Source organism: Pyricularia oryzae, chromosome 1, assembly GCF_000002495.2.
Source record: "Pyricularia oryzae 70-15 chromosome 1, whole genome shotgun sequence".
Lineage (NCBI taxonomy): Eukaryota > Fungi > Ascomycota > Sordariomycetes > Magnaporthales > Pyriculariaceae > Pyricularia > Pyricularia oryzae.
Genome location: NC_017844.1, coordinates 3,571,933 through 3,593,505, shown reverse-complemented (window position 1 = coordinate 3,593,505; position 21,573 = coordinate 3,571,933). Strand labels below are relative to the sequence as shown.

The following is a 21,573-nucleotide window of genomic DNA, read 5'->3' as shown; positions in this document are numbered from 1 at the left end:
TCTGTGTCGTGTCGTGTCGTGTCGCGTGGGCCCCACTTCTTCCGAAGAAACCCCCTGCAGAAAGATGCCTGTCGGGGAAAATTATCACGGCAGCTCTGCGGAAAGCTTCAACGTGTGACCTCACCAGAGTCCAAAAAAGCCATCAAAACCACCCCCAATTAACCACGCGAAACCCACTTCCCACGCGCCGAATACTCATCGCAGCTTCTAGCCCGCTCGGCGCATCGATCACATCCATTCAATAACCCGGCTGGCCACAGCAATGGCGTCGGTCTCCGCGCTCGCCCCCGGGTTGCGGGCAGTAACGAGGCAGACGGTTAGGATACCAAGCTCTTTTGCGAAGAGTCTCGGGCCGCAAAGGTTTGTCGCCAGCCACACTTCACCCGGGAGCCGCTCACCCAGAACCTCCAGCTGACCGCTTCCACCAGGTCCTTCTCCTCGCTGCCGACCCTGAGACCGACGACCTGCCCACGGGCCAGCCCAGTCTTCCGCTCTCCGTCCTCGTCCCTCCTCTCGGCATCCATCATGCAGCCGACGATGCCGACGACCGCCGGCGAGGCGGCTTTGGACCTGGTGCCAAAGACGTCGATAACGGGTAACCCGGCGGCGCTGGGCCAGATTCGCTGCGGACCGCGCCCGACCACCGCCAGGACGAGCCGGCTCAAGCGTGCGAGGAAGCACGGCTTTCTGGTCAAGACCAGAACCGCCAAGGGAAGGAAAATGTTGGCGAGGAGGCAGGCCAAGGGGCGGAAGACTCTTACTTGTTGAAGATCTGCCAGCGAGGTCTTTTGTGGTCGAGAGGAAAGGGGAGGAACAAACAATGAGCCCGACGCTCAAATGATGCGCCACCCGTGCCCGAGCGTGCTCTGTAAATCTGTAGTATATCTCTAGAGGGCTTTGGCCGTGTATGGATACGTATTTTTGACAAGAATAAAAACAAAACATCACTCATGTTTGCAGGGGCGGTTGGGTTCAAAGTTGGCGATTGCATACCGCCCAATTTTTTAATACCGTGGGGGGACCAGAGCATATATAGGATTATGCAGTTTTCCTTGAGTGCCCATCCTATTATTATAATGGTGCTGCTTTCAAAGCTTTGTTCACCTGTGAGACCTGACGTTTCCCTTGGGCGAGGTTTGTTCAGACAAAGCATCACCATGAAAACATGTCCACGGTCGTATCTTGACATACCCGCCTACCCTGTACTAGCCATATTTAGGTCTTGGCAAAATACCTGGGTAGGCTTGCTGGGCTCTTGGAAGGGCTGCATAACATAACAGCTCAGGACTTGTGTCTTGCAACTTTACTTTGTATGCCATATAAGTTATCTCGCTACAAAGCGTGAAAATATATATGGTATCTCAATGTACGAGAATCATACCTTTATACATGGGCAAACATACAAATGTAAACTGATTTCAGTATCATGTTTGCATCCTATGTGTACAGCAAATCCAAGCGTACTATTTTATATGTAGCTTCTTCGAAACCAACAGCTGATATGTTGTTCGCACCAGTCTCTGTACTTGTGTCTATAGCTATAGGACTATCTAGAACCTAGAGTTTGCTAAGACGGATGCTCTGTCAGATACAAACATTCGAGATGCATGTTTCTTTGCATCAGATGACAGGAACATAGACTAATTGTTCGGTCTTCGAAAACTGCAAGAACAAGAGCATTCATTCGGGCATGGTCACTCACAGGGTTAAAATTGTATATCGTACGATGACATGTATACTATTAGCAGAAATACCGGTTTTCACCGGAAGTTGTGGAAGCAAAGACTCTGTGCTGAGACGGTACATGCATCAGGTGGTAGTAGTAATATGCTCCAGGAGGAAATGGGGAATGCAAGACTCTAGAGGTCAATGCTGAAAATTACTTTACTCGAATCGTCTGGCCTTTGGTCAGAGGAGCAGCATAGGCTTCAGTCATATGTATATTGCTTGTTTTATCACCTAATTTAAAGCGCCATGACATAGTTACATCCTCTAACCGAGGGCCACCTCAGCCTGTAAGCTTATCTTGACACTATCGTGGGGTCACGTTATTTGGATGTGTAGTTCAGAGACCGCTAAGAGTTTTGCGACTTGCTCCTCTCTTAGCTTCTTAGCTGTAGATACCACTTGGCTATATGGCTGTGAACACCCAGCCGGGTATCCGAGGCTGACCACCCACTTGCTAGCTCAGGTGTATATGATGGAGCGAGACTAGGACCTTGACAGAGATCGGAGCTAGTGCACGTATTGACCAATACCAAGCATATATTAAAGACTATATATATAAAACAAAAACATGATTTCCACCTTTGGCATGTGAAGCAAAAGCTCCTATTTCTTGAACTGTGGCAAGCATTCAAACTCCACCACGTCAGCTATGTAGTAAAATATCTGGCCAGGACATTCGCACCGCGGAGATACTCCGCAAAGCTAAATGTGCAAGAGTCAGCAATACGACATAAATTTGGGAAGATAAATAAAATAACAGCAATTGAACAAACAATCAGGCACACTCCCAAGCGATGACCCAAAAGTGCTAGACCAGTTCCAATCGAAGAATATGGGTGATGTAGGTACACACTACGCTGCCCATGGAGAAAATCTCGGACACTACCACGTAGCTTAGCGAACACATACGTAACACTACAAAAGCTTGTGTCTATATGTGCGCCTGACAATGATCTGCATAATGTCAGGGAAACCCCAAGCAATAAAACCATAAACTCCCAGCTGAATATCCACCTTTGTATTGCCTCCACTGCCAACTTTGAGAGCATCACGTACATAGTATACCTAGAATTCCCGTACATGGTTGTGATCGCCGAAAAAGTACTTCATCATTGGAGGAATAGCACAGTCCACTTTGTCAGGGCAGAGCCGGCCGGACTGAGCTCTCCCGAGCTAAGTAGTATCACGATGAAAATCGCAGGTCCTTGTTTTGTACCCCAGAACCAAGATCTTGGGTTTGCATATTTACCCCTCATTTGTTCCTCTAGGCCGAGACCTTGGTACGGTGTGGTATGTCTACTAGTGGTAAAGATGCTGCAAGCTTTCCGGAATAGTGTGTTGATGGGCGCGCAAGTTAATTACAAAACAACCTAGAATAGAACAGAATGAATCCAAAACGGGAAAGGATGCGTCGTTGGTCGTTCATTAATGGTGGTAGGGTTTGTCTGTCCGTCTCCGTCCCGTTCACACTTTGCGGTAGTCAGTGCTGCTTTTCTTCTCCGCAGTTGTCATAAAACCTGGTTTTATAAGCTGCTTGGGATGCCGGCCAGGTTACTGATTGGTGTCCCACGTAGAGCAAGGGCGGACTTGACCTCCCAGATCTGGGTTGATGTGTCGGACCAAGCGCCGAATAAGGTTCCCGAACTGTGAATGCGTGACTGTAGAATACCGCGCCTCTTCAGTCACTTCTTGGAAATGTCTGTGACGGGCCGACGTTGTGGGGGTGGAGCATTTCTCGTACCTGATGTTGCAGTTTGGAGAACGGCACGTGGTCGCAGCGTTGCAGTGGAAGGAACTCCTGACCGACTTTCCTTCTAGCCAATCCTCTCTCTCCCTCTCTCTTTTTTTTTTTTTTTTTTTTTTTTTTGCCGCTGTTTCTCCTCTCGGTCCTTTCTCTCGCTAACGGTACAACTTGTTGAGAAAATGTGGATCAAATTGTTCAGCCTTTTTCCTTTTTCTGCCCCTTGCCCAGGTCTGCAATTGAGTCACCTAGGTAAGGTATGTACTTCGTGCAAACTCCGGAGTGCCGGAAAAACTCAACTGCGGTACCTACAAGTCCAAAATACCTACGAATAACGCTCCTGCGAAGGGCTGAGCGCCGGTGAGCCCAAAGCACCGTCTTAAGCGTGGCGATCGCACTTTTGGCACCTATCAGCTCCATACTACTCTGCATTTTGTACAGTAGCTTCCAGAGCTTCCGCATGCATGTTTGCCGTCCCGTTCGTGCGGCTGAATCTTGCAGAGACAGTTGAATCATCCAATAACCAACCAGCGACCTACAAGTTGAGATTTGGTCTTCTTTCTTTTGATGCTAGATGGATGCCTCGCATCCAATCCATGCAAAATAGCCACCCCGACCTCTCCGCCACCCGGTCTAAGAAAAGAAAGACATGCATCTGTTACGAATAGAAAAGAATAGCGTTGCATCGCCCCCCCCGAACTTCGAACCTGCCTGGTCAACTGGCACGCTGGCGGCTGGATACCTTATACAACATACCTAGATCTTCGTAAGCCAGGCAGGCAAGAAAAAATCCTGAACCCGGCTCTTAAATTACCCTTTTAATGCAATCCACCCTGTTGTCCACCTGGCCCCCATCTGATACCTACGCACTGACCACATTGCGCCGCGCAACATCGTCTACTTGCCTCACTTACAAGACAAAATACAACCGTTCAAATCTGGTTCGGCTCTCGTAAGCGGGCTCAACCTTCCCCTCAACCCTTCTTTGTACCCACAGCTTCATTTCTGGACCAGTGAACTACTACAGTTGCAGTTAGTGCTGCTAAACTGGAATTGCAGAATTACCCACTAGAGACACCAAGCTGCATACAACGGTACTTCTGTACAAAGTAAGGGTCTCTGCGTCTGTGTGCGACTCATGCACCAGTCAACAACGGACGGTGGGTTCTTTAACTTCCTCAAATCACAACGTCGAGAACAGTCAAGTGAGCCGTCACCCTCCTTAGCGGACAACTCTCCATTGTCTATCCCACGCATGACGCCGACATTTCCATCGATGGCGTCGTCAAGTCCGTGAGGTGTCATTGGGGCAAGTTGGAGGGTGTAGGTCGGATGTAACCTCACTGCCATAAATACCACCCAACCTTCTTCCCCAGCGTGATGTGCCAAGGACGTAGGCTCCAGTGAGCAACCCCACGATCCTATGTATGAGAGAAAAAGAAATGGGAAAATTATACGCGCTCGCTTGTGGCCTTGGCTTCCGGCCCCTGGCCCCAGTTGTCAATATCCCTTCCCGGTATTGCTCTCTGTGCTGTCAAAGCACCCTCAGGGATTGGCCGCACTCAAGGTCAAGGATGGGCCAAGGCGGTCAGGCTCACATTTTCTCATCTCCAAGATGGAGATGCGGGGGTGCACGCGATGGATACAAGTGCCGTTTTGTTGAGAAACGACGCGGATACCGGGTCGCCGGGCTTGTCTCACTTTGTCCGCCATCCGGCTGTGCCCTTATTCTTTTTCAGCATCGTCGATGCCGTCCCTGTCAGACACGTTGTATATATCTACAAGGACGCCTCCCTGCACCGCCGCGGATATGTCTTACAGAACCACCCTTATATATTGGATCGGCCTGTGCCCATAACCTCTATTGAGAAAGGATTAACCTCAAGGCTCTTTACTTTGCCATCGTAGCTTCTCAAACTCCCCCACTCTCTTAATTCCTTTGACGCTATATTAAAGGCGTTGACCCTTGTCCACCCTCGCCCACAAACATCAATCATGAGGTTCCCCAGCGTGCTCACCCTTTTGGCCACAGCCCTCACCTGCTCGGCATCGGTTCTCCCTGCCGGCCTGACCTACACCAAGACTGTCGAGGGCCGCGATGTGACCGTCAGCGAGACAGACCTAGACAACTTCCGTTTCTATGCGCAGTACAGCGCGGCGACCTACTGCAACGATGCCGCCGCCTCAGGGGCCGCCGTCGCCTGCAGCAACGACGGATGTCCCGCCGTCGTGGCCAACGGAGCCAAGATCATCCGTTCGCTGAACCAAGACACGTCCACCAACACTGCCGGCTACCTTGCACTCGACCCCAAGCGGAAGAACATCGTGCTCGCCCTCCGTGGCTCCACGAGCCTCCGGAACTGGATCACCAACCTGACTTTCCTGTGGACCCGCTGCGACTTTGTCCAGGACTGCAAGCTGCACACGGGCTTTGCCACAGCCTGGTCCCAGGTGCAGGCCGATGTTCTGGCCGCCATCGCCGACGCCAAGGCCCAGAACCCCGACTACACCGTCGTCGTGACGGGCCACTCCCTCGGCGGCGCCGTCGCCACCGTCGCGGGAGTCTACCTCCGCCAGCTGGGCTACCCCGTCGAGGTTTACACGTACGGCAGCCCGCGCATCGGCAATCAGGAGTTTGTGCAGTGGGTTTCCACGCAGGCCGGCAACGTCGAGTACCGCGTCACGCACATCGACGACCCCGTCCCCCGCCTGCCGCCCATCTTCCTCGGCTACAGGCACGTCACCCCCGAGTACTGGCTCAACTCTGGCACCTCCAACACGGTCAACTACACCGTCGCCGACATCAAGGTCTGCGAGGGCTTCGCCAACATCAACTGCAACGGCGGCAGCCTCGGCCTCGACACAAACGCCCACCTCTACTACCTCACCGACATGATCGCCTGCGGCTCCAACAAGTTCGTCTTCCGCCGCGACGACGCCAACGCCATCAGTGACGCCGAGCTCGAGCAGAGGCTGACCATGTACGCTCAAATGGATCGCGAGTTTGTTGCTGCGCTTGAAGCCAACAAGACCGTGGCTTAAAAAGTCTTGTTATTCTTTTTTGGGGGGTTCTTCTCTTTTTGATTTATGGTTTTGATGGAAAGCGACATATGGGTAACGAATGTCATTTATGGAGTTGGGGTTTCAGGGGATTTTCACTTGTAATGTATTACTACGATACCACGTATATGGCTGGGGCGGAGCGGAATGATACCACGATTTTCATTTTCAGTTTGATGTTTCAATGCCTTGCGACTCTATGGTGCCTGATCGATTTTGCTGATAAAAATCAGTGGTGCGAAGGAAAACCAAATTGCCCTGTCCGATGAGATATGTGTTCGTTATTGCTCCGGAAAAAACTGTCTTCTGAGCATAGTTTAGGAATAAGTCGCGATGAATAAGTCGGGTGCTGTTGTCCCTCCAATGCGCAGCCATGAACACCAAGATTATCGCAGTGGGAATATCTAGCAAATGTAAACCATAACAATGTTGAACTTCAAATTCAAAAGCAAGTCATTAGGTTGCTCGACAACATGCCTCTCTTAAGCATAACCCTCAATCTGCATTCCAGCAGCGGTAGGCACGCCAATCAAGATCCGTCCGCGCGGAACAAGCACGTCCTTGACTTTCATGCAGCCAAAAACTTTTATCCACTTCAGGGCGGGACAGCTCCTGAAAATGCTGCCGACGATGAAATCCGTGACATTCTCGCAGAAGCTGATCTCGATAGTCTCGAGGTCTGGGTACGTCTTGTCCTGGTCAAAGGCAGCCAAAAAGGCCGCCGCTGAAATGTGGCGACATGATTCAACGTTGATGTGCTGTATCTTGCGTCCCGAATGCGCCATCAAAGCGCCAAAGCCCTTGTCGCAAAGACCAACCTCTTCAAGATTCTCTCCATGTGTCATGCTCCGGCAATTCTCGAACGAAACGAACCGCAGCGGAGGGTTTGCCCAGTTCGTGAAGAGCCTCATGAGGGCGTCATCTGTAAACGCCTTGGAGCCGGTAATGCGCAGTTTCGAAAGGCTTTTGCAATTCCGGTGGATCGCTTGCAAAACAGTATCGTTGGCATCTTCGACCAACTTCAGAGACAGAGTCTGAAGCTTTGAGCCCAGCGCATCGATAAGGGAGACGAGAGCAGGGTTAGGTATATCCTGATTCCATAGCTTGAGACTTAAGTGTTCCAGTTTGCTGAGGGACTGCAGTGACTCCAGGCTTGCGTAGGTGACGTTCAAGTTTTCCTGTAGCTTGAGTCGCTTGAGGTTTGGACAGTGCTCAACTGCTTTCGCAACCAGTGTGTCTGTAAAGTAATCGCCGCATCGATAAACCTGCAGGGTGTGCAGATTTTGCCCCTTCTCGACAAAGAACCTTTCCCACAGTTCAGTTGTGATGAGATTGCATCCATGCAGGGACAAGACCTCGAGCTTTGTTGGTCTGTCCAAGAGATAGCTCATGACCTCGTTCTTGAACTGAATTGCGTTCCGTAGCTGAAGTATCTTGAGATCCGGTATTACTTGGAAGATACTGATCATGTCCTGGCTGCTTAGGTTGGCGCTATCATATATCCGGAGAGCTCGGGTTCCTGGTTGCAGGAAGAGGGGGAGAACCTCTGAGTTAAACTTGCGGCGTTTGGCCAAGATGCGCGAAATCCGGTCGACAACATGCTCTGGCAGAACACCGAGATCGTCTGCGAGCTCAATGTTTTTGGACAGGTGCTGGATGCAAATTTCCACCAAACTCTTGACGCCGATAGATCCCGTACCGTCCAAGACACGGCTTTGTGCAGCTCTCCGTTTGCCTATGGGCCCACCTGATGCAGCTTGCTTCCTCTTCTTAGGAGCCTCCTTGGCCAGCTCCTTACCGCATGCAGTGCAGAGAAGGCCACCGCCAGGATCCGCAGACGAATAAGCAGTCACGGTAAAGCGTTTCCCACAGTTGGCACAGTTCTCAAACTGACCGACAGCCTTTTTGGCCGTGAAGTAGAACATGCGAGCGAGTTGATCCTCATCCTCGACGTTGCCCTGATAGTACTGCTTAGCATTTGCGAAGTCGTCGGTTGTCTTGTAATGCTCTATGGCCTTGGCCTCGGCCTTGGTTAGCTTCTTCTTGTAGATTGTGGGGTTCACACCGTCGGCGAGGGCGGCCACAGAAGAAGCGTTCGTCAAGGCGCCGGGGAGGTTGCCAGACTGGTTCGATGGACCAGAAGTTGATGTGCGTTGTGAGGACCCATTACGGTTAGTTGATCGAGGCCTGTTTGAGGCAGCCTCTGCAGCTACGGCCTCTGTGAGTGCTGCTTGTTGTCGTCGACTATGATTAAGCGCAATATCTGCTGCAGAAATGTTATTTGCCTAGTAGCGTTAAAGAGTGACCTTGAATTGGGCGTTTGGATAGCTGTACTCACTGCCAGGTAGTCGGTCAAGGCCGAGGTTCTGCCCACCAAAAAAAAATTAATACAAAGGAATCCCAAATATCAAGCGGGATAGAGCTACTTACGGTCCAGCAATCCTTTGATTACGAGGCGCCCGAGGCTCGGTGTCCCGTCCATTTTGTCTGTTGAATCGACTCCTAAAGCAAAGTACATAAATTATTAGTAAATGAATCTAGAGAAGATTGAAAAATGGCACCCACATCATGAAGCCACAGATGCAAACTCTCTCAAGTTACGCGCTAGTTCCAATACAGGCCGCACAGCAGAGAGCATGCGTGAACAGAAGATCTGCCCCTGGGCAAGGTATGAAAAGGTGCAATGAGGAGTCCAAAAGGGACGTCAACATCCAGGCCCAATTGATGAAGTTGTGAAGGCCTATTATGCAAGCGATTTTCAAAGAGAGACGAGAAGGCCTGCTTGGCAACAATCGAATAAATCAAGGGAGGGAAGTGGTAAAGTCGACTGCCTACCCAGCTGGTGGCAATGACGCGGGGCTTCGGAGCTAGTTCTCGATCTCCGTTTACCAATCAACACGTAGATCACACGTCAGCACGTGACCCTGTTGATGAGAATAAAGAGCTTGATCGTGCGTCGCCACCCCAAGTCATGCAATGAAAGAGGGGCTGAAAAATCGTCACAGAAACAAGACGCACTGTACTGCAGTCAGTTTGGCAGCAGATCGTGACAGGAATGAGACTGACACTGAGCTGCTAGGAACTCGACTTTGGACTGAAGTAGGTTTGCTCGTTGATGGGCCAAGAGCTTCTCATCCCAAACCTCACCCCCTGCCCTGGTGCCTGGGCGCCCCACTCACTCTAAAGTGTTTACTGAATCAAAAACCCCAACCCCGCTGCGTCGCGCTACTGTGGGGCGCGTTCCTGCAAGGGCAGTCGCATTTGCGTACCTCCCAGAATCGATTTGCCACTCAACATCGATCAGTGTCGGGGGCTGATCTCCGAGAGTGAGTTGCTATATCCGAGAAAGTGCAAGCCTTTGACTTGGCCAATCAGTCCAACAATATCTTGGATCTAGATCTGGAACTCCCCTCTTCTTTGCCTCTGGTCTCATTGATCTGCGGTCTTAGCCTAGTTGGGTTTTCTTTTTCACTGCGTCGCCACCTCAGGGGTGATATTTCATCCCAATTGCGCACCCGCCGACAATAATCCGATGACTGCGCTTCGTAGAAGCTTCCTCTTCAAGGTGACCCGTAACAATCCCAACCATCATTAGGTGCTGGAAAACATTTCCACGTCGACTTTTCAAGAGGTCGTGAGCTTCCGGTGCAAACCACCACTTGTCACGACTTGCAAGAGGTCTTAAAGCAGTGGGCGGCCTTGGTCAATCCACAGGCGTGGAGAAGCACTGATAATACCAAGTAAACCTACGAACACTGCAACCATGACTAGGCGGACGCGCAGCTCGCTCGCCCGCGCCGGAAAGGTGCTGGCCGATGACGATGTCGATATCCTCGCAGAAGAGGCATCTGGTAGGACGTCCTGATCTGCCTCCGCCCTGTCAGCTTCCCGGCCTGCCGCTAACCTGGTCGCAAACTGTTTGAGCAACAGCAAGCAAGGCATCGTTGGGAGGCAAACTTAAACGAGACAGACCCTCGACTTCGAGCAGCAAGACGCCATCGGTTGCATCTGCTTCCACTGGTGGTAGCGCCTCTACCTCTGCTAGTGGCTACTCGACGCCCATGACCAGTGCAGTTGCAACCCCTCTCCCGACAATCGCTGTCAATCAGACGTCTGGTTCCAGGCTCGAGATTAATATTCCCCTTCAGCCGCCAGCTGACAGCAAGAAGGTTCTCAGAAAGAGTGTGTACAGTCTGAACGGAGCCTCGAAGCGAAAGTGGAACGAGGTGGATGATAGCGATGAAGAGCTTTCTGATTCCTCTCCGGATGCAGTCTTGGCCAGAAGGTTACAGAAAGCGGAGGAGACCGATTTCACTGGCAGCAGTTCTGCCAAACAGGCCATGTATTCAGGAACCTCGTCGACTAGGCGCTCGACTAGGAGTCTGAAGCAAAGGCCAGTCGTCCATGACCTTGACTCTGAAGATGATGTGCTCACGGCGTCCATCAAGTCAAAATTCAAGTCGAAGAGACAGGCAACCCCAGCTAAGTTCGTTGCAGACTCGGAAGATGGGTCGGCCTTCTCTTCGGCTCCTGATGCCAATGATTCCGATCAAGCCGACAATATAGCCGTGAACGGCTCATCTGACGAGTTTGATGATGAGGTTCAGACTACAAAGCCTCGCAAACAAGCCCACAGAGTTGATCGCAGAGCCTCGCAGCCGATTCCCAAGCGCCGCAAGATTGTCCCACGTGCCACTCTGGTGCTCGACTCCGAATCCGAATCGTCTGCTCCACCTAGTGAGTGGACCGATAGTGATGACGATGAAGGTCTTGGCGATGCTCCGTCGGAAACCCCTCGGGCCGTTACACGGGTCAGACGTGGCAGAACAAGTACTACACGTGTCGGCGGCCATATGACACGTGAGGAGAGGGATCGGGCCAAGCTTGAGAAGAACCATCCCTACCTTAAGACACTATGGGCGGATTTTGAAGCCAAAGCAGTTGTGGACCCTCCTCCGGCAAGCCAACCGACGAACATTTCTCGAAATCTGAAGCCTTTCCAGCTTCAAGGCCTGGCATGGATGAAAGCAATGGAGCAGACGGAATGGAAAGGTGGACTTCTCGGCGATGAGATGGGCCTTGGCAAGACTATACAAGCCGTGTCCCTCGTCATGTCGGACTGGCCAGCCAAGAAACCTTCACTGGTTCTCGCACCGCCGGTAGCATTGATGCAGTGGATGAGCGAAATTCAATCCTATACTGAAGGTACCCTCAAAACTATCGTCTATCATGGATCCAACGCCAAGACCAAGAAGATGACCAAGGCTGAGCTGAAGGGATATGACGTGATTATCATGTCGTACAACAGTCTTCAGTCGATGTACGCAAAGCAAGAGAAAGGCGTCAGCAAGAAAGATGGTATTTACAAGGAGAAGAGTCTGCTTCATTCGATTGACTTCCACCGAGTTATCTTGGATGAAGCCCACTACATCAAGTCTCGCACCACCATGACCTCCAAAGCCTGCCTGGCACTCAAAACAACTTACAGATGGTGCCTTACTGGCACTCCCCTCCAGAATCGCATTGGAGAATTCTTCTCGCTCGTACGGTTCTTGAAGATTGAACCGTTTGCCAACTATCTTTGCAGGGATTGTGACTGCTCAGCTTTGGATTGGTGCCTTAACGACAAGTATCAATGCAAGAAGTGCGGCCATGGTGGTTTGCGCCATGTCTCGGTGTTCAATCAAGAGCTTCTCAACCCTATTCAGACCTATGGAAGAACGTTGAAGGGCGCAGAGGCCTTCCGGAAGCTTCGCTTGCTCACCTCAAAAATTATGCTACGGCGTCAAAAGAAAGACCATATGGACTCCATGGAACTGCCGCTCAAGGAAATTATCATCGATCGTCAGTTCTTCGGTGAGGTTGAGAAAGATTTGGCGGGCAGTATCATGCACAACAACCAGCGCAAGTTTGATACTTATGTAGCACAGGGTGTTGTCTTGAACAACTACGCCAACATCTTTGGCCTTCTGAGCCAGATGCGCCAGGTTGCCGACCACCCCGATCTCATCTTGAAGAAGAACAACGAGCCTGGTGTCAACATTATGGTCTGTTGCATTTGTGACGACACTGCAGAGGACGCCATCAAGTCTCAATGCAAGCATGAGTTCTGTCGGGCGTGTGCCTCTAGCTATGTCAACTCCACACCTCAGCCGACTTGCCCGAGATGTCACATTGTACTCTCCATTGACTTGGAGCAGCCAGAAATCGAGCAAGATCAGGAAATGACCAAGAAGAATTCCATCATCAACCGAATTCGTATGGAGAACTGGACTTCGTCCACAAAAATGGAGATGCTAGTACACTCTCTACAGAAGCTTCGGTCCGACAACTCATCACACAAATCCATTATCTTCTCTCAATTCACCGGTATGCTGCAGCTCATTGAGTGGCGCCTTCGCCGAGCTGGAATCACAACTGTCATGCTCGATGGTAGCATGACCCCAGCCCAGCGAGCTGCCTCTATCGATCATTTCATGAACAACGTGGATGTCGAGTGCTTCTTGGTTTCACTCAAGGCTGGAGGAGTGGCTCTGAACCTGACCGAGGCATCGCGTGTTTTTATAGTTGACCCGTAAGTTTTCCACCGTTGTCATCGAGGTAGCTTAACTTTGCAGAGCATGTGCTGACAATATATTGCAACAGTTGGTGGAACCCAGCCGCTGAGTGGCAGTCAGCCGATCGTGTTCACCGAATTGGACAGACCCGACCTGTGGTCATCACGCGTCTTTGCATTGAGGACTCGATCGAAAGTCGAATTGTCGAGCTGCAGGAGAAGAAGACAAAGATGATCAACTCGACTGTCAACTCTGACGACGTTGCCTTGGACTCGCTGGAGCCAGAGGATCTCCAGTTTCTGTTCCGCGGAAACTAGAGACGAAGATACTTTCTGGTTTATGGCAGCCTCTCTACAGACAATCCTGTCACATACATGGTTTACCTTGTCTGCTGTTATCAGTAGGCAGTGTGTGGCCAACAATTTCTACATTCTCGATTCGAGGTGACACCTTTTGCCTATGGAGTTGGAAATCATACTTATTAGGAAAGGTGATCTTGCGCTTCTATGTAATTCTTAGCTACGTCCACATGGCGTTGTAACATTGATTTCTGGCCACTTGCAAGTTCCGGTCTTGCAGTGTGGAGGCGCTTCTGTTTTTGTTTCGTTTCTCTTGGCGCTGTCTCTTCATGCTCGACAGGCGATGTTGTAAAATATTCGCTGGGGGGCAGGCATGGTTTCTTTCTTTGTTTTGGTGCTGACCATATGATAAACTGGCTTGGTGTTTAGGAGCCAACGATGCCTTGAGATGCCCCCCATTTCTAGACTACAACATAAAATGATAAACTATTGATACCCAAGCTACAAGCGAAAAACCTCGCGCAGCATAGGCTGCTTCACCCATACCTTGGCACTGTTCAGTCTTTGTACGCAGTAGGTTGCAAGAGATCTGTGATGATGAAACAGTATCAATAGAGCGAGCATAGGCAGATTAGGTATGAGGAAATACGACTCCTTTCTCTAACTTATCGTGGGCTTGTGGCTTCGAGATTCCTACTTATTCGTCGACCTCTTTACGTGCTGAGTCTATCCATCGATGTCCTACTACAGGGCGCAGAGCCTGCTCGATTCGATTGAGAGAGAAACATGTTGCTGTCAGTCTATACCGCTAACCCCTGGCGGTTTATAGAATATCTTGTAGTCTGATAGACAAGACAATAAAAGTCAATCAAATATACGTTCCATTCCAGTCTGTGGTCCCTTCTCTCGTATCAGCTGTTGTTTCTTTTGCTTGTATCCACCTTCGCAATCTATGCTGGGTACGCATGCTGCAACTAGGCTTTCAGTCATGCGTCACTCTCACCCCCTCTGGTACCGAGTCTACCTACCTACCTAGGTAGGTACCTGTGTGAGAGCTCCGCTGAAGTTGGCTGTTCTCCAGCTATTTTCCCAGGTCCAGGGAAAGAGCAGACAGAGCCGGCAAACATTCATCCAGGTACCTTGCCTCGACGTATGGCCTAGTTTACAGGTAAAGGTACCTACTTAAGGTACTTGCCTAGGTTGGTCAAGGTAGGCATTGACGAAGAAGATACAAGTGGGGCCCCAGCTCCTCTTCCACCTTCGTTGTGGCTACAAATAACTGCCCTGTCATCAGATCAGTCCTCGTCACCTGCGCTCCGTGGCTCATCACTGCAGCTTTCTACAAAGCGTTCTCTATTCACTCGAATCCATCACAATCTTGGTTAAGCAGGATACGTGAACTGAATCTTATCCTCTCTATCTCTCTAGGCACTTCTCAATCCTCATCAGCCACCCAAGTAAAGTCTTGCGTTGTTTCCTACCTCCTAGTTAACCACCTGCATCTCTCTAAGGTAAGCAGGAAATCGATCTGTCGTTGTGTCCTTTTCGCATCTCCTCCTATTGAAAAATCTCCTTCGCGTTACCACAATCATCACCAAACAGTCAGTTCATCTTCCCGCAATATACTACCAACCGTCTTCATCCACCCAAAGAACTCCCTTCGTGATATTATCTATCGTCTCAAGAACTACCTGCCTTCCATCTAATCAACAAAACATCCCTTACAATCTCGAGTTTTCCTCACCAAAGAGGTCCTGTTCGAACCTAGTTTACCTTATGCGCTCTTACGCCTGTCACCTTGATCTCACCTGCTTTTAGCTGGAGTTTTCTCGTTGCGTCCCCCATGCTCCTCACTGCCCTTCTGCCTGCCATCCTAGTCAGCCATTTCATGATACAGAGGGCTCACATAAAAGCATTAATATAGATCGACTCGCTGCTACTACTTCTTTCACCATGGTACACCACAAGGAGCCTGATCCCGTCGTCTTGACGAGTGGCAAAAAACGTCATGAGTGCACTCAATGCGATGAGGTGTTCTTCTCAGACAACCCCGAGGCGATTTTTAAGCACCAAGAGGAGAAGATAAAGCTGGGTGAAGGTCATCTGGAGTGTCTCATCTGTAACGAGAAATTGCACTCCAGCGAGGCCTTTTACTATCATTTGAGAATGGTAAGCTCAGCTCACTCGATCTAGGTCAGCCTGCACCGTTTCGAGTATATGCTGACCAGGAATCTCTCACAATCTAACTACAGAATCACCCGGCGGATCAAGACCTGAATTGTCCAGCATGCGGTCAACATCACAACAAGGTTTACAAGCTGATGGATCATCTCGTCGATTGTGACAAGGCAGCTTACGCTATAGCTCGCATAGAAACCGCGCGAGACAAAAGCTTGAAATTCGTCCGCGAGCTTGCTTACCGTGACGAGGCCCGTCACAAGAAGGGTGTACAGCTGGGTCCCGCCCCTATCAATAGTGATTTTGGCGAGTACCTTGGCCATAGAGACCCTCGGGTTGATCTTCCCGACGAGGAGCAAAAGCTTGCCTCTGAGATGCATGACCTGGGATTGGAATCTTCAAGTTCGGTTGAGAAGTTTCACAAAGGCGATTCCAAGTGTCCCGACCTACTCACATCTGACGATAATTGGGCGCAAAAAGAGAACAACAATCCTCGTGTCCAGAAGTCTGCCCCAGTGACTGCAGACATGCTTGCGAGCAAGAGGTTGTTCCCCAATGCTCCTCCTGCTGTTCAACCCACTGCCCAACAGCTTAAGCATCTTGCTGCGTCCCACGATCCGCAGACGCCAGCGCTTAATCTGGACATCCGCGACCCTGACAACCCTAAGTTCAGTGTGGGTATGTACTACGAGCACGTAATGGACAAGTACCGATGCGCATACGCGCCTCATTGCATGTGAGTAGTCCCTCTTGATTTTGTGCAGGAATTATTTTGTCCTATTTCTGGTTTACTGACCACAAAGCTCATATGGCTCCAGCAAAACATTCAAGAAAGCTGGTCAACTTATTGGCCATCTCAAAACCAATGATCACCAGCCCGCCAAATACAGGTGCCCTTTCTGCAGCAAGATGTACCGGACCCTTTCGGCCCTCACTCAGCATTGCGAGACACCCAACACCTTTTGTGAGATCGATTATTCGTATTCGTACCGCGTATTCCTCGGGCAGCTCACCGGCGGTGTTATCGATGTTGACGGCAAACATGCGGACCACACCCCCAAGTACACCGTCACGAACGAGGCAAAGGTGATATTTGGCCAAGGACAGAGTATCCTGCCCGACAAGAATGACAAGAAGGCCGGCAAGGCTCAACAGCCCAAGCATAGAGAAGCCAAGGCCGTCGAGGGTCCTCCGGCTTGCCCAACTCCCGAAGTTCTTCAGGCACGTCAGAAATTCCAAGAGGCGATGCAGCCTCAAAAGAGGATTGCCGTCTACGACGACTTCGTAGAGAGTTATGAGAAAGAAAAGAGAGAGGCCCAGCAGCGGCGGCTTGCGGAGAACGCGAGCTGGTAAAAGCCATGACACCGATACATAAGTAATGATAAGCCTAACAGGACGTACGGAGTTCATGGTTTGATCATGTTAACACTAAGGGGTCGGCTTTTTCTTCTCTCTCTCTCTCTTGTTTTTTTACCCTTGGACCAGAGTGATGGGATTGACTCGTCGAAAGAAATCAGATAAGCTGGTTACAGTCAGGTTTAAGATTGAAGGCCCAATGCGTTGATCATATCGAGATGATGGGATTGTATAAGTTGACATCAGTAAGGACTTCGTCGATGCGATCAGGCGGGTCGGTGCTTAGGCATACAGACAGAATGGCACCCAGGCATGTTGAGAGTACAGAAACAGGAGGAATATGCCGGCAGGAGGAGCCTCCATTCCCAATAACGGGATTCGAAGCGAATTAATTAAATTGTCTTTTTTTCGGCTCGTCGCAGATCTAATACTTTGTAGATCCCTCACAAATCGAAACTGTGTGTATTATGACCCTAGGTATAACTACCCCACAAGGCCAACACAAGTGGACCCAATTACTAGTAGTACTGTACCTTCAGTAGTTTACTGAGTAATACTTGTACTAAATCCACCCGTTCATGTACCCATGAAGAGTTGGTGGGATGACATGCCAGAGCCTGCTTTTGCCTGGCACTTTACACAGTGTATTGCATACGTAGAAATAGCATTGATAAAATCAGACGGGGGCTGAATCATCCAGCCACAGGAGCTGTTGAGTTGGAAAGGGTTATTCACCAATAGAGTTGGTGATGATCGCCAAGTGATCTGTTCACTCGAGCCGCTTTTTGTATTCTACGTGGTAAATACTTATCAAATTATACACGTAAGTACGATGACACGAATCATATGGCAGATGCACGAGCAGCTGTCAACATGTCTGAATAAAAAAAATCCAACAGACAACAGACAACAGACAACAGACAACAAATCAGAAATATTGGCGCTTGCCTAGTGGGGCCGATTTTGCGTGCGCCCGATGCAGCCCGATAGCACTGCCCTGGATACGAAGATAGTGAATTATTACTACGCAAGCTAAGGTAGGCAGGTTAAGTCAAGGTACCTAGGTACCTACCGTAGTAGGCTGTCTCTCTGTCTGCCTCAGGCATCAGATCCCTGCTAAGCAACCTGCCAACCTCCCGGTCAGTGACGGCGGGACTGCCCCACCCGCCGCATTACAAATGGGGCTGGCAGTGTAATTACGTGGTAGTGCGGAAGTGCGGAGGGCGGGAAGTGCCCAGATCTGAGGTGGACAAGATCACGACACAGACATGCGAGCCGCTCATAGCCAGCGTCGGAAGGATCAACAATCTCGTCCCAGAACAATGAACACTTAGCAGAATCACGCCTGGCCCTTCAGGTGCGAGGCTTACCGGATCAAATCGACTTGGATTTCACGTAGCAACATCGCATTGGGGCAATCAACCACATCCTGGGTCTGATTCTTGTCGTCGCCTTCTGTTAGCCCGATCCGCCCGTCTCGTCTCCGACATCCCAACAACAAGTTGTTCCTCGACGACGACCTTTTTTACCCCCACGATTGTCGGGTCAATATACTCTCCCGAATCACCACTGTATCTGCTTAATTATTCTCTTTGAATTCTACATTGTTTCCTTCTCTCCTGTAATTATCCGTGCAACTACTACCAAGGCACCACGTAGGTGACGCCACCTTTAGCCGTCGGCTCGACAGACTCCGCAGACGAGATCGCCTCGAGACCTCGGCTTCAACCGGACACAATTCCCAACATGTCTGCCTTAAAAACAACCACGAATGAGAAGACCTCAACAGGGGACAAGCTCAGGAATTTCTTCAAGATCAACAACAACAGGCGCCGCCTCCCTTTCGGTCGTTCCAAGACGGGCCACGAGGCGCCCCAGGCCAAATCGACCCGGGCCGACGACAGCGATGGGGCGCAATATACGACGCACGACGACGAATCTCAAGATGCAAACGAGCCACACTCCACACCCGCTGACAGCGAAGCTGCCAGGAGGATAAGACGCGTGAAGAGTGAACCGTCCCAGCTTGGTCTCATCTTTGGCTACCTCAGCGGGGGTCGGCCGGCAACATCGGGCAGGGGGAAGGAAAAGACCCTCCTTGCCAACAAGAACGCCAGCGCTGTTGGCCTCGTCGGAACGTCAAGTTCGACCCCGACCCCGGGCCCGTCGTCCACCGGTGGCGGTGAATGCGTCATACCATCGGCGGGGGGTGAGATCGTTGTCGTCCCGACGCCGAACGCTGCTACACCGCCGCACGGTGGACCGAAACAGAAGCTCGTCGCATATCACAGGACGTACAGCTCGAATTCGATAAAGAAAGGGCCGGTCCGGGTCGGACCCGAAGACTTTGAGAAGCTCAAGCTCATCGGCAAGGGCGATGTCGGCAAAGTGTACCTGGTACGCGAAAAGAAGCGAGATAAGCTCTTTGCCCTCAAGAGTGAGTGAACCCCCTCCCCCCCCCCTGTTGCTTAAGATTTCGACCTGTGTGCTGATGCTCGCGGAACAGTGTTGGACAAGGACGAAATGATCCGTAGGAACAAGATCAAGAGGACGGTCACCGAACAGGAGATCCTTCAGGTTATGAACCACCCATTCATCGTGTCATTACACCATTCATTCCAGTCGCAAAAGTATCTGTATTTGTGCATGGAGTACTGCAGTGGCGGCGAGTTCTTCAGGGCGCTTCAATCTCGACCGGGGAAGTGCATCTCTGAGGAGGCTGCGAGGTTTTATATCGCTGAGGTCATCTCCGCGCTTGAGTACCTCCACATGAACGGTTTGATCTACCGAGATCTCAAGCCTGAGAGTAAGTTTGCGTTCCCGCCCCCATCTCGTCTCACCCCTGGGGCTCTATCTATATTCACTCCACATCGCGCGATTCGTCCTGGATACTAACCATGGTACCGCAAAAGACATCCTCCTGCACGAGTCAGGTCACATCATGTTATCCGATTTCGATCTGTCAAAGATCTCAGGTCAGGACGGCATGCCCACCATGATAGTCGGTAGAAACGGCACCACGACAATGCTCGACACACGGTCTTGTTTGGAAGGCTACCGCACCAACTCGTTCGTCGGTACCGAAGAGTACATTGCGCCCGAGGTGATTAAGGGTCACGGGCACAGTGTTGCTGTGGACTGGTGGACCGTGGGCATTCTATCATTTGAGATGATATACGGCGTCACACCATTCAAGGGCAAGAACCGCAACGCAACCTTTGCAAATGTCATGAGAGAGGATGTGCACTTTCCGGACGACCCGGAGCTTTCACCGTGAGTAGCCACCCGGCGCATCCCATCTCCACATACGATTGAGAGTAAAGTCATGCTGACCCGGCCAACTTGAATAGGATGGGCAAATCATTCATCAGGAAATGTTTGATCAAGGACGAAAACCGACGCCTTGGAGCCATCGCTGGTGCCGCCGAGCTCAAGCGTCACCCCTGGTTCAGGACGACGCAGTGGGCCCTCCTAAGACATTTGACACCACCTATAATCCCCGATCAAGGCCCGGATGGCAACTTCCGCACACTCAAGGACAGCCAGAGCGTGGACATTGGAGGCGCAACACGCAAGGTCGCGGATGATGACCCGTTCTCGGCATTTAGCAGTGTGACGCTGCACTATGGAGATGATAAGTAGGCATAATACCCTTACGCGAACCATGAATACGTATATGTTACCCTAGATATCCTGTAGACCGAGAAAAAAACGAGTCGAGATGCGGCGATGTCTCCTTTTTTTCGTTATCACCTGTGTCCTTTTCTGCAAGGAACGTTTGTTTGGCTCTTTGGTACTTTCGAGGCTGCGAGATGACGGACGATGTTGACGAAGGGGCCTGGTCAGTTGGGCTTGGCCTAGCTATAAGTGCGCAAAGAAGCATCGGAACAGCAGATATTTGATCGTCTAGCAAGACACATCCTACTCATTTCACTTTCAAAATTTGATCCCAGCCTGATGAACCTCGGGGCTGGATATATCGACTCATGGCGATCCATACCGGCCTCGCCTGGACTGGGATCGTACGGCAAAAGGACAAAAAAAAAGCAGCACTATGTTTTAATTCCCTAACAAGAGCATTATGTATCATCTGCATAAATAGTAAATACACCAAAAACAAAGGAAAAAAAGACCCGAGTTGGACATCGTGGAGATTGACAGAGGTTCCTATATTGACGGGCCTTTCCAAGGAGAGTAACCGGTCGTCATGCCGTGCCCCTGTTGTCGAGGCTGCTTCTTCGGTCGCTGCTTGCCGCTATATTATTACAGGTGAACTTGATGGATTTTGCAACTTATATTAGCGGAGGGTCTTGCTTCAGCATCTACAGAGAGGCGATACGAACCGACCCCGAAAACATTGGTGGGATCGGTATTTTGCACCCCTTGACATGAGTACCTGTATAACTGGCTAATAATTCCTCTTTCCCCCTTGGCCTGGCTATAGGATACGCTTACTACATTGTCCATTTCACTTATACGCAGACAACTAACAACTGCGAGAATTCTGGCGGCTACTTGTTCCAGCAGATCAAAGTCTAACAGCACGAGTGGACCAGGAGTCTTTTTAAAACGTAGTGGGGGAGAAATTGCATGGCAAGTACAGGGGCGAAGCTTGCCACAGTAGTACTAAGATGTTGGCAGCTTGCCTATCACT

At 50.6% G+C, this 21,573-nt stretch overlaps 7 protein-coding genes across 7 annotated transcripts; 5 read left to right on the top strand and 2 right to left on the bottom strand.

Moving 5' to 3' along the window:
• The first annotated feature begins 85 nt into the window (after positions 1–85).
• MGG_07018 (uncharacterized protein) lies at positions 86–1,027 on the top strand. Its single transcript, XM_003709728.1, has 2 exons — positions 86–360; positions 429–1,027. The coding sequence occupies exons 1-2, from the start codon at positions 263–265 to the stop codon at positions 766–768; spliced, it is 438 nt and encodes a 145-aa protein (XP_003709776.1). The 5' UTR covers positions 86–262; the 3' UTR covers positions 769–1,027.
• Positions 1,028–3,667: 2,640 nt separating this feature from the next.
• Positions 3,668–4,774, bottom strand: MGG_07017 (uncharacterized protein; the record flags this gene model as incomplete). Its single annotated transcript, XM_003709727.1, has 6 exons — positions 3,668–3,702; positions 3,799–3,895; positions 4,009–4,102; positions 4,384–4,487; positions 4,539–4,569; positions 4,629–4,774. 6 exons carry the CDS (start codon positions 4,772–4,774, stop codon positions 3,668–3,670), a joined length of 507 nt encoding a protein of 168 aa, XP_003709775.1.
• A 443-nt stretch (positions 4,775–5,217) lies between these two features.
• MGG_07016 (uncharacterized protein) lies at positions 5,218–6,611 on the top strand. Its single transcript, XM_003709726.1, has one exon. The coding sequence runs from the start codon at positions 5,465–5,467 to the stop codon at positions 6,509–6,511; it is 1,047 nt and encodes a 348-aa protein (XP_003709774.1). The 5' UTR covers positions 5,218–5,464; the 3' UTR covers positions 6,512–6,611.
• Positions 6,578–9,607, bottom strand: MGG_07015 (DNA repair protein Rad7). The gene is made up of 4 exons (XM_003709725.1): positions 9,095–9,607; positions 8,960–9,031; positions 8,868–8,895; positions 6,578–8,814 (listed from the first exon to the last, which is right to left on the bottom strand). Exons 1-4 carry the CDS (start codon positions 9,097–9,099, stop codon positions 7,012–7,014), a joined length of 1,908 nt encoding a protein of 635 aa, XP_003709773.1. The 5' UTR covers positions 9,100–9,607; the 3' UTR covers positions 6,578–7,011.
• A 181-nt stretch (positions 9,608–9,788) lies between these two features.
• MGG_07014 (DNA repair protein RAD16) lies at positions 9,789–13,944 on the top strand. Its single transcript, XM_003709724.1, has 3 exons — positions 9,789–10,380; positions 10,460–13,103; positions 13,175–13,944. Exons 1-3 carry the CDS (start codon positions 10,293–10,295, stop codon positions 13,401–13,403), a joined length of 2,961 nt encoding a protein of 986 aa, XP_003709772.1. The 5' UTR covers positions 9,789–10,292; the 3' UTR covers positions 13,404–13,944.
• A 1,383-nt stretch (positions 13,945–15,327) lies between these two features.
• Positions 15,328–17,024, top strand: MGG_07013 (uncharacterized protein). Its single transcript, XM_003709723.1, has 3 exons — positions 15,328–15,554; positions 15,638–16,299; positions 16,382–17,024. The coding sequence occupies exons 1-3, from the start codon at positions 15,339–15,341 to the stop codon at positions 16,914–16,916; spliced, it is 1,413 nt and encodes a 470-aa protein (XP_003709771.1). The 5' UTR covers positions 15,328–15,338; the 3' UTR covers positions 16,917–17,024.
• Positions 17,025–18,133: 1,109 nt separating this feature from the next.
• Positions 18,134–21,064, top strand: MGG_07012 (AGC/RSK protein kinase). The gene is made up of 4 exons (XM_003709722.1): positions 18,134–19,356; positions 19,426–19,725; positions 19,832–20,192; positions 20,270–21,064. Exons 1-4 carry the CDS (start codon positions 18,666–18,668, stop codon positions 20,559–20,561), a joined length of 1,644 nt encoding a protein of 547 aa, XP_003709770.1. The 5' UTR covers positions 18,134–18,665; the 3' UTR covers positions 20,562–21,064.
• The last annotated feature ends 509 nt before the right edge of the window (positions 21,065–21,573 follow it).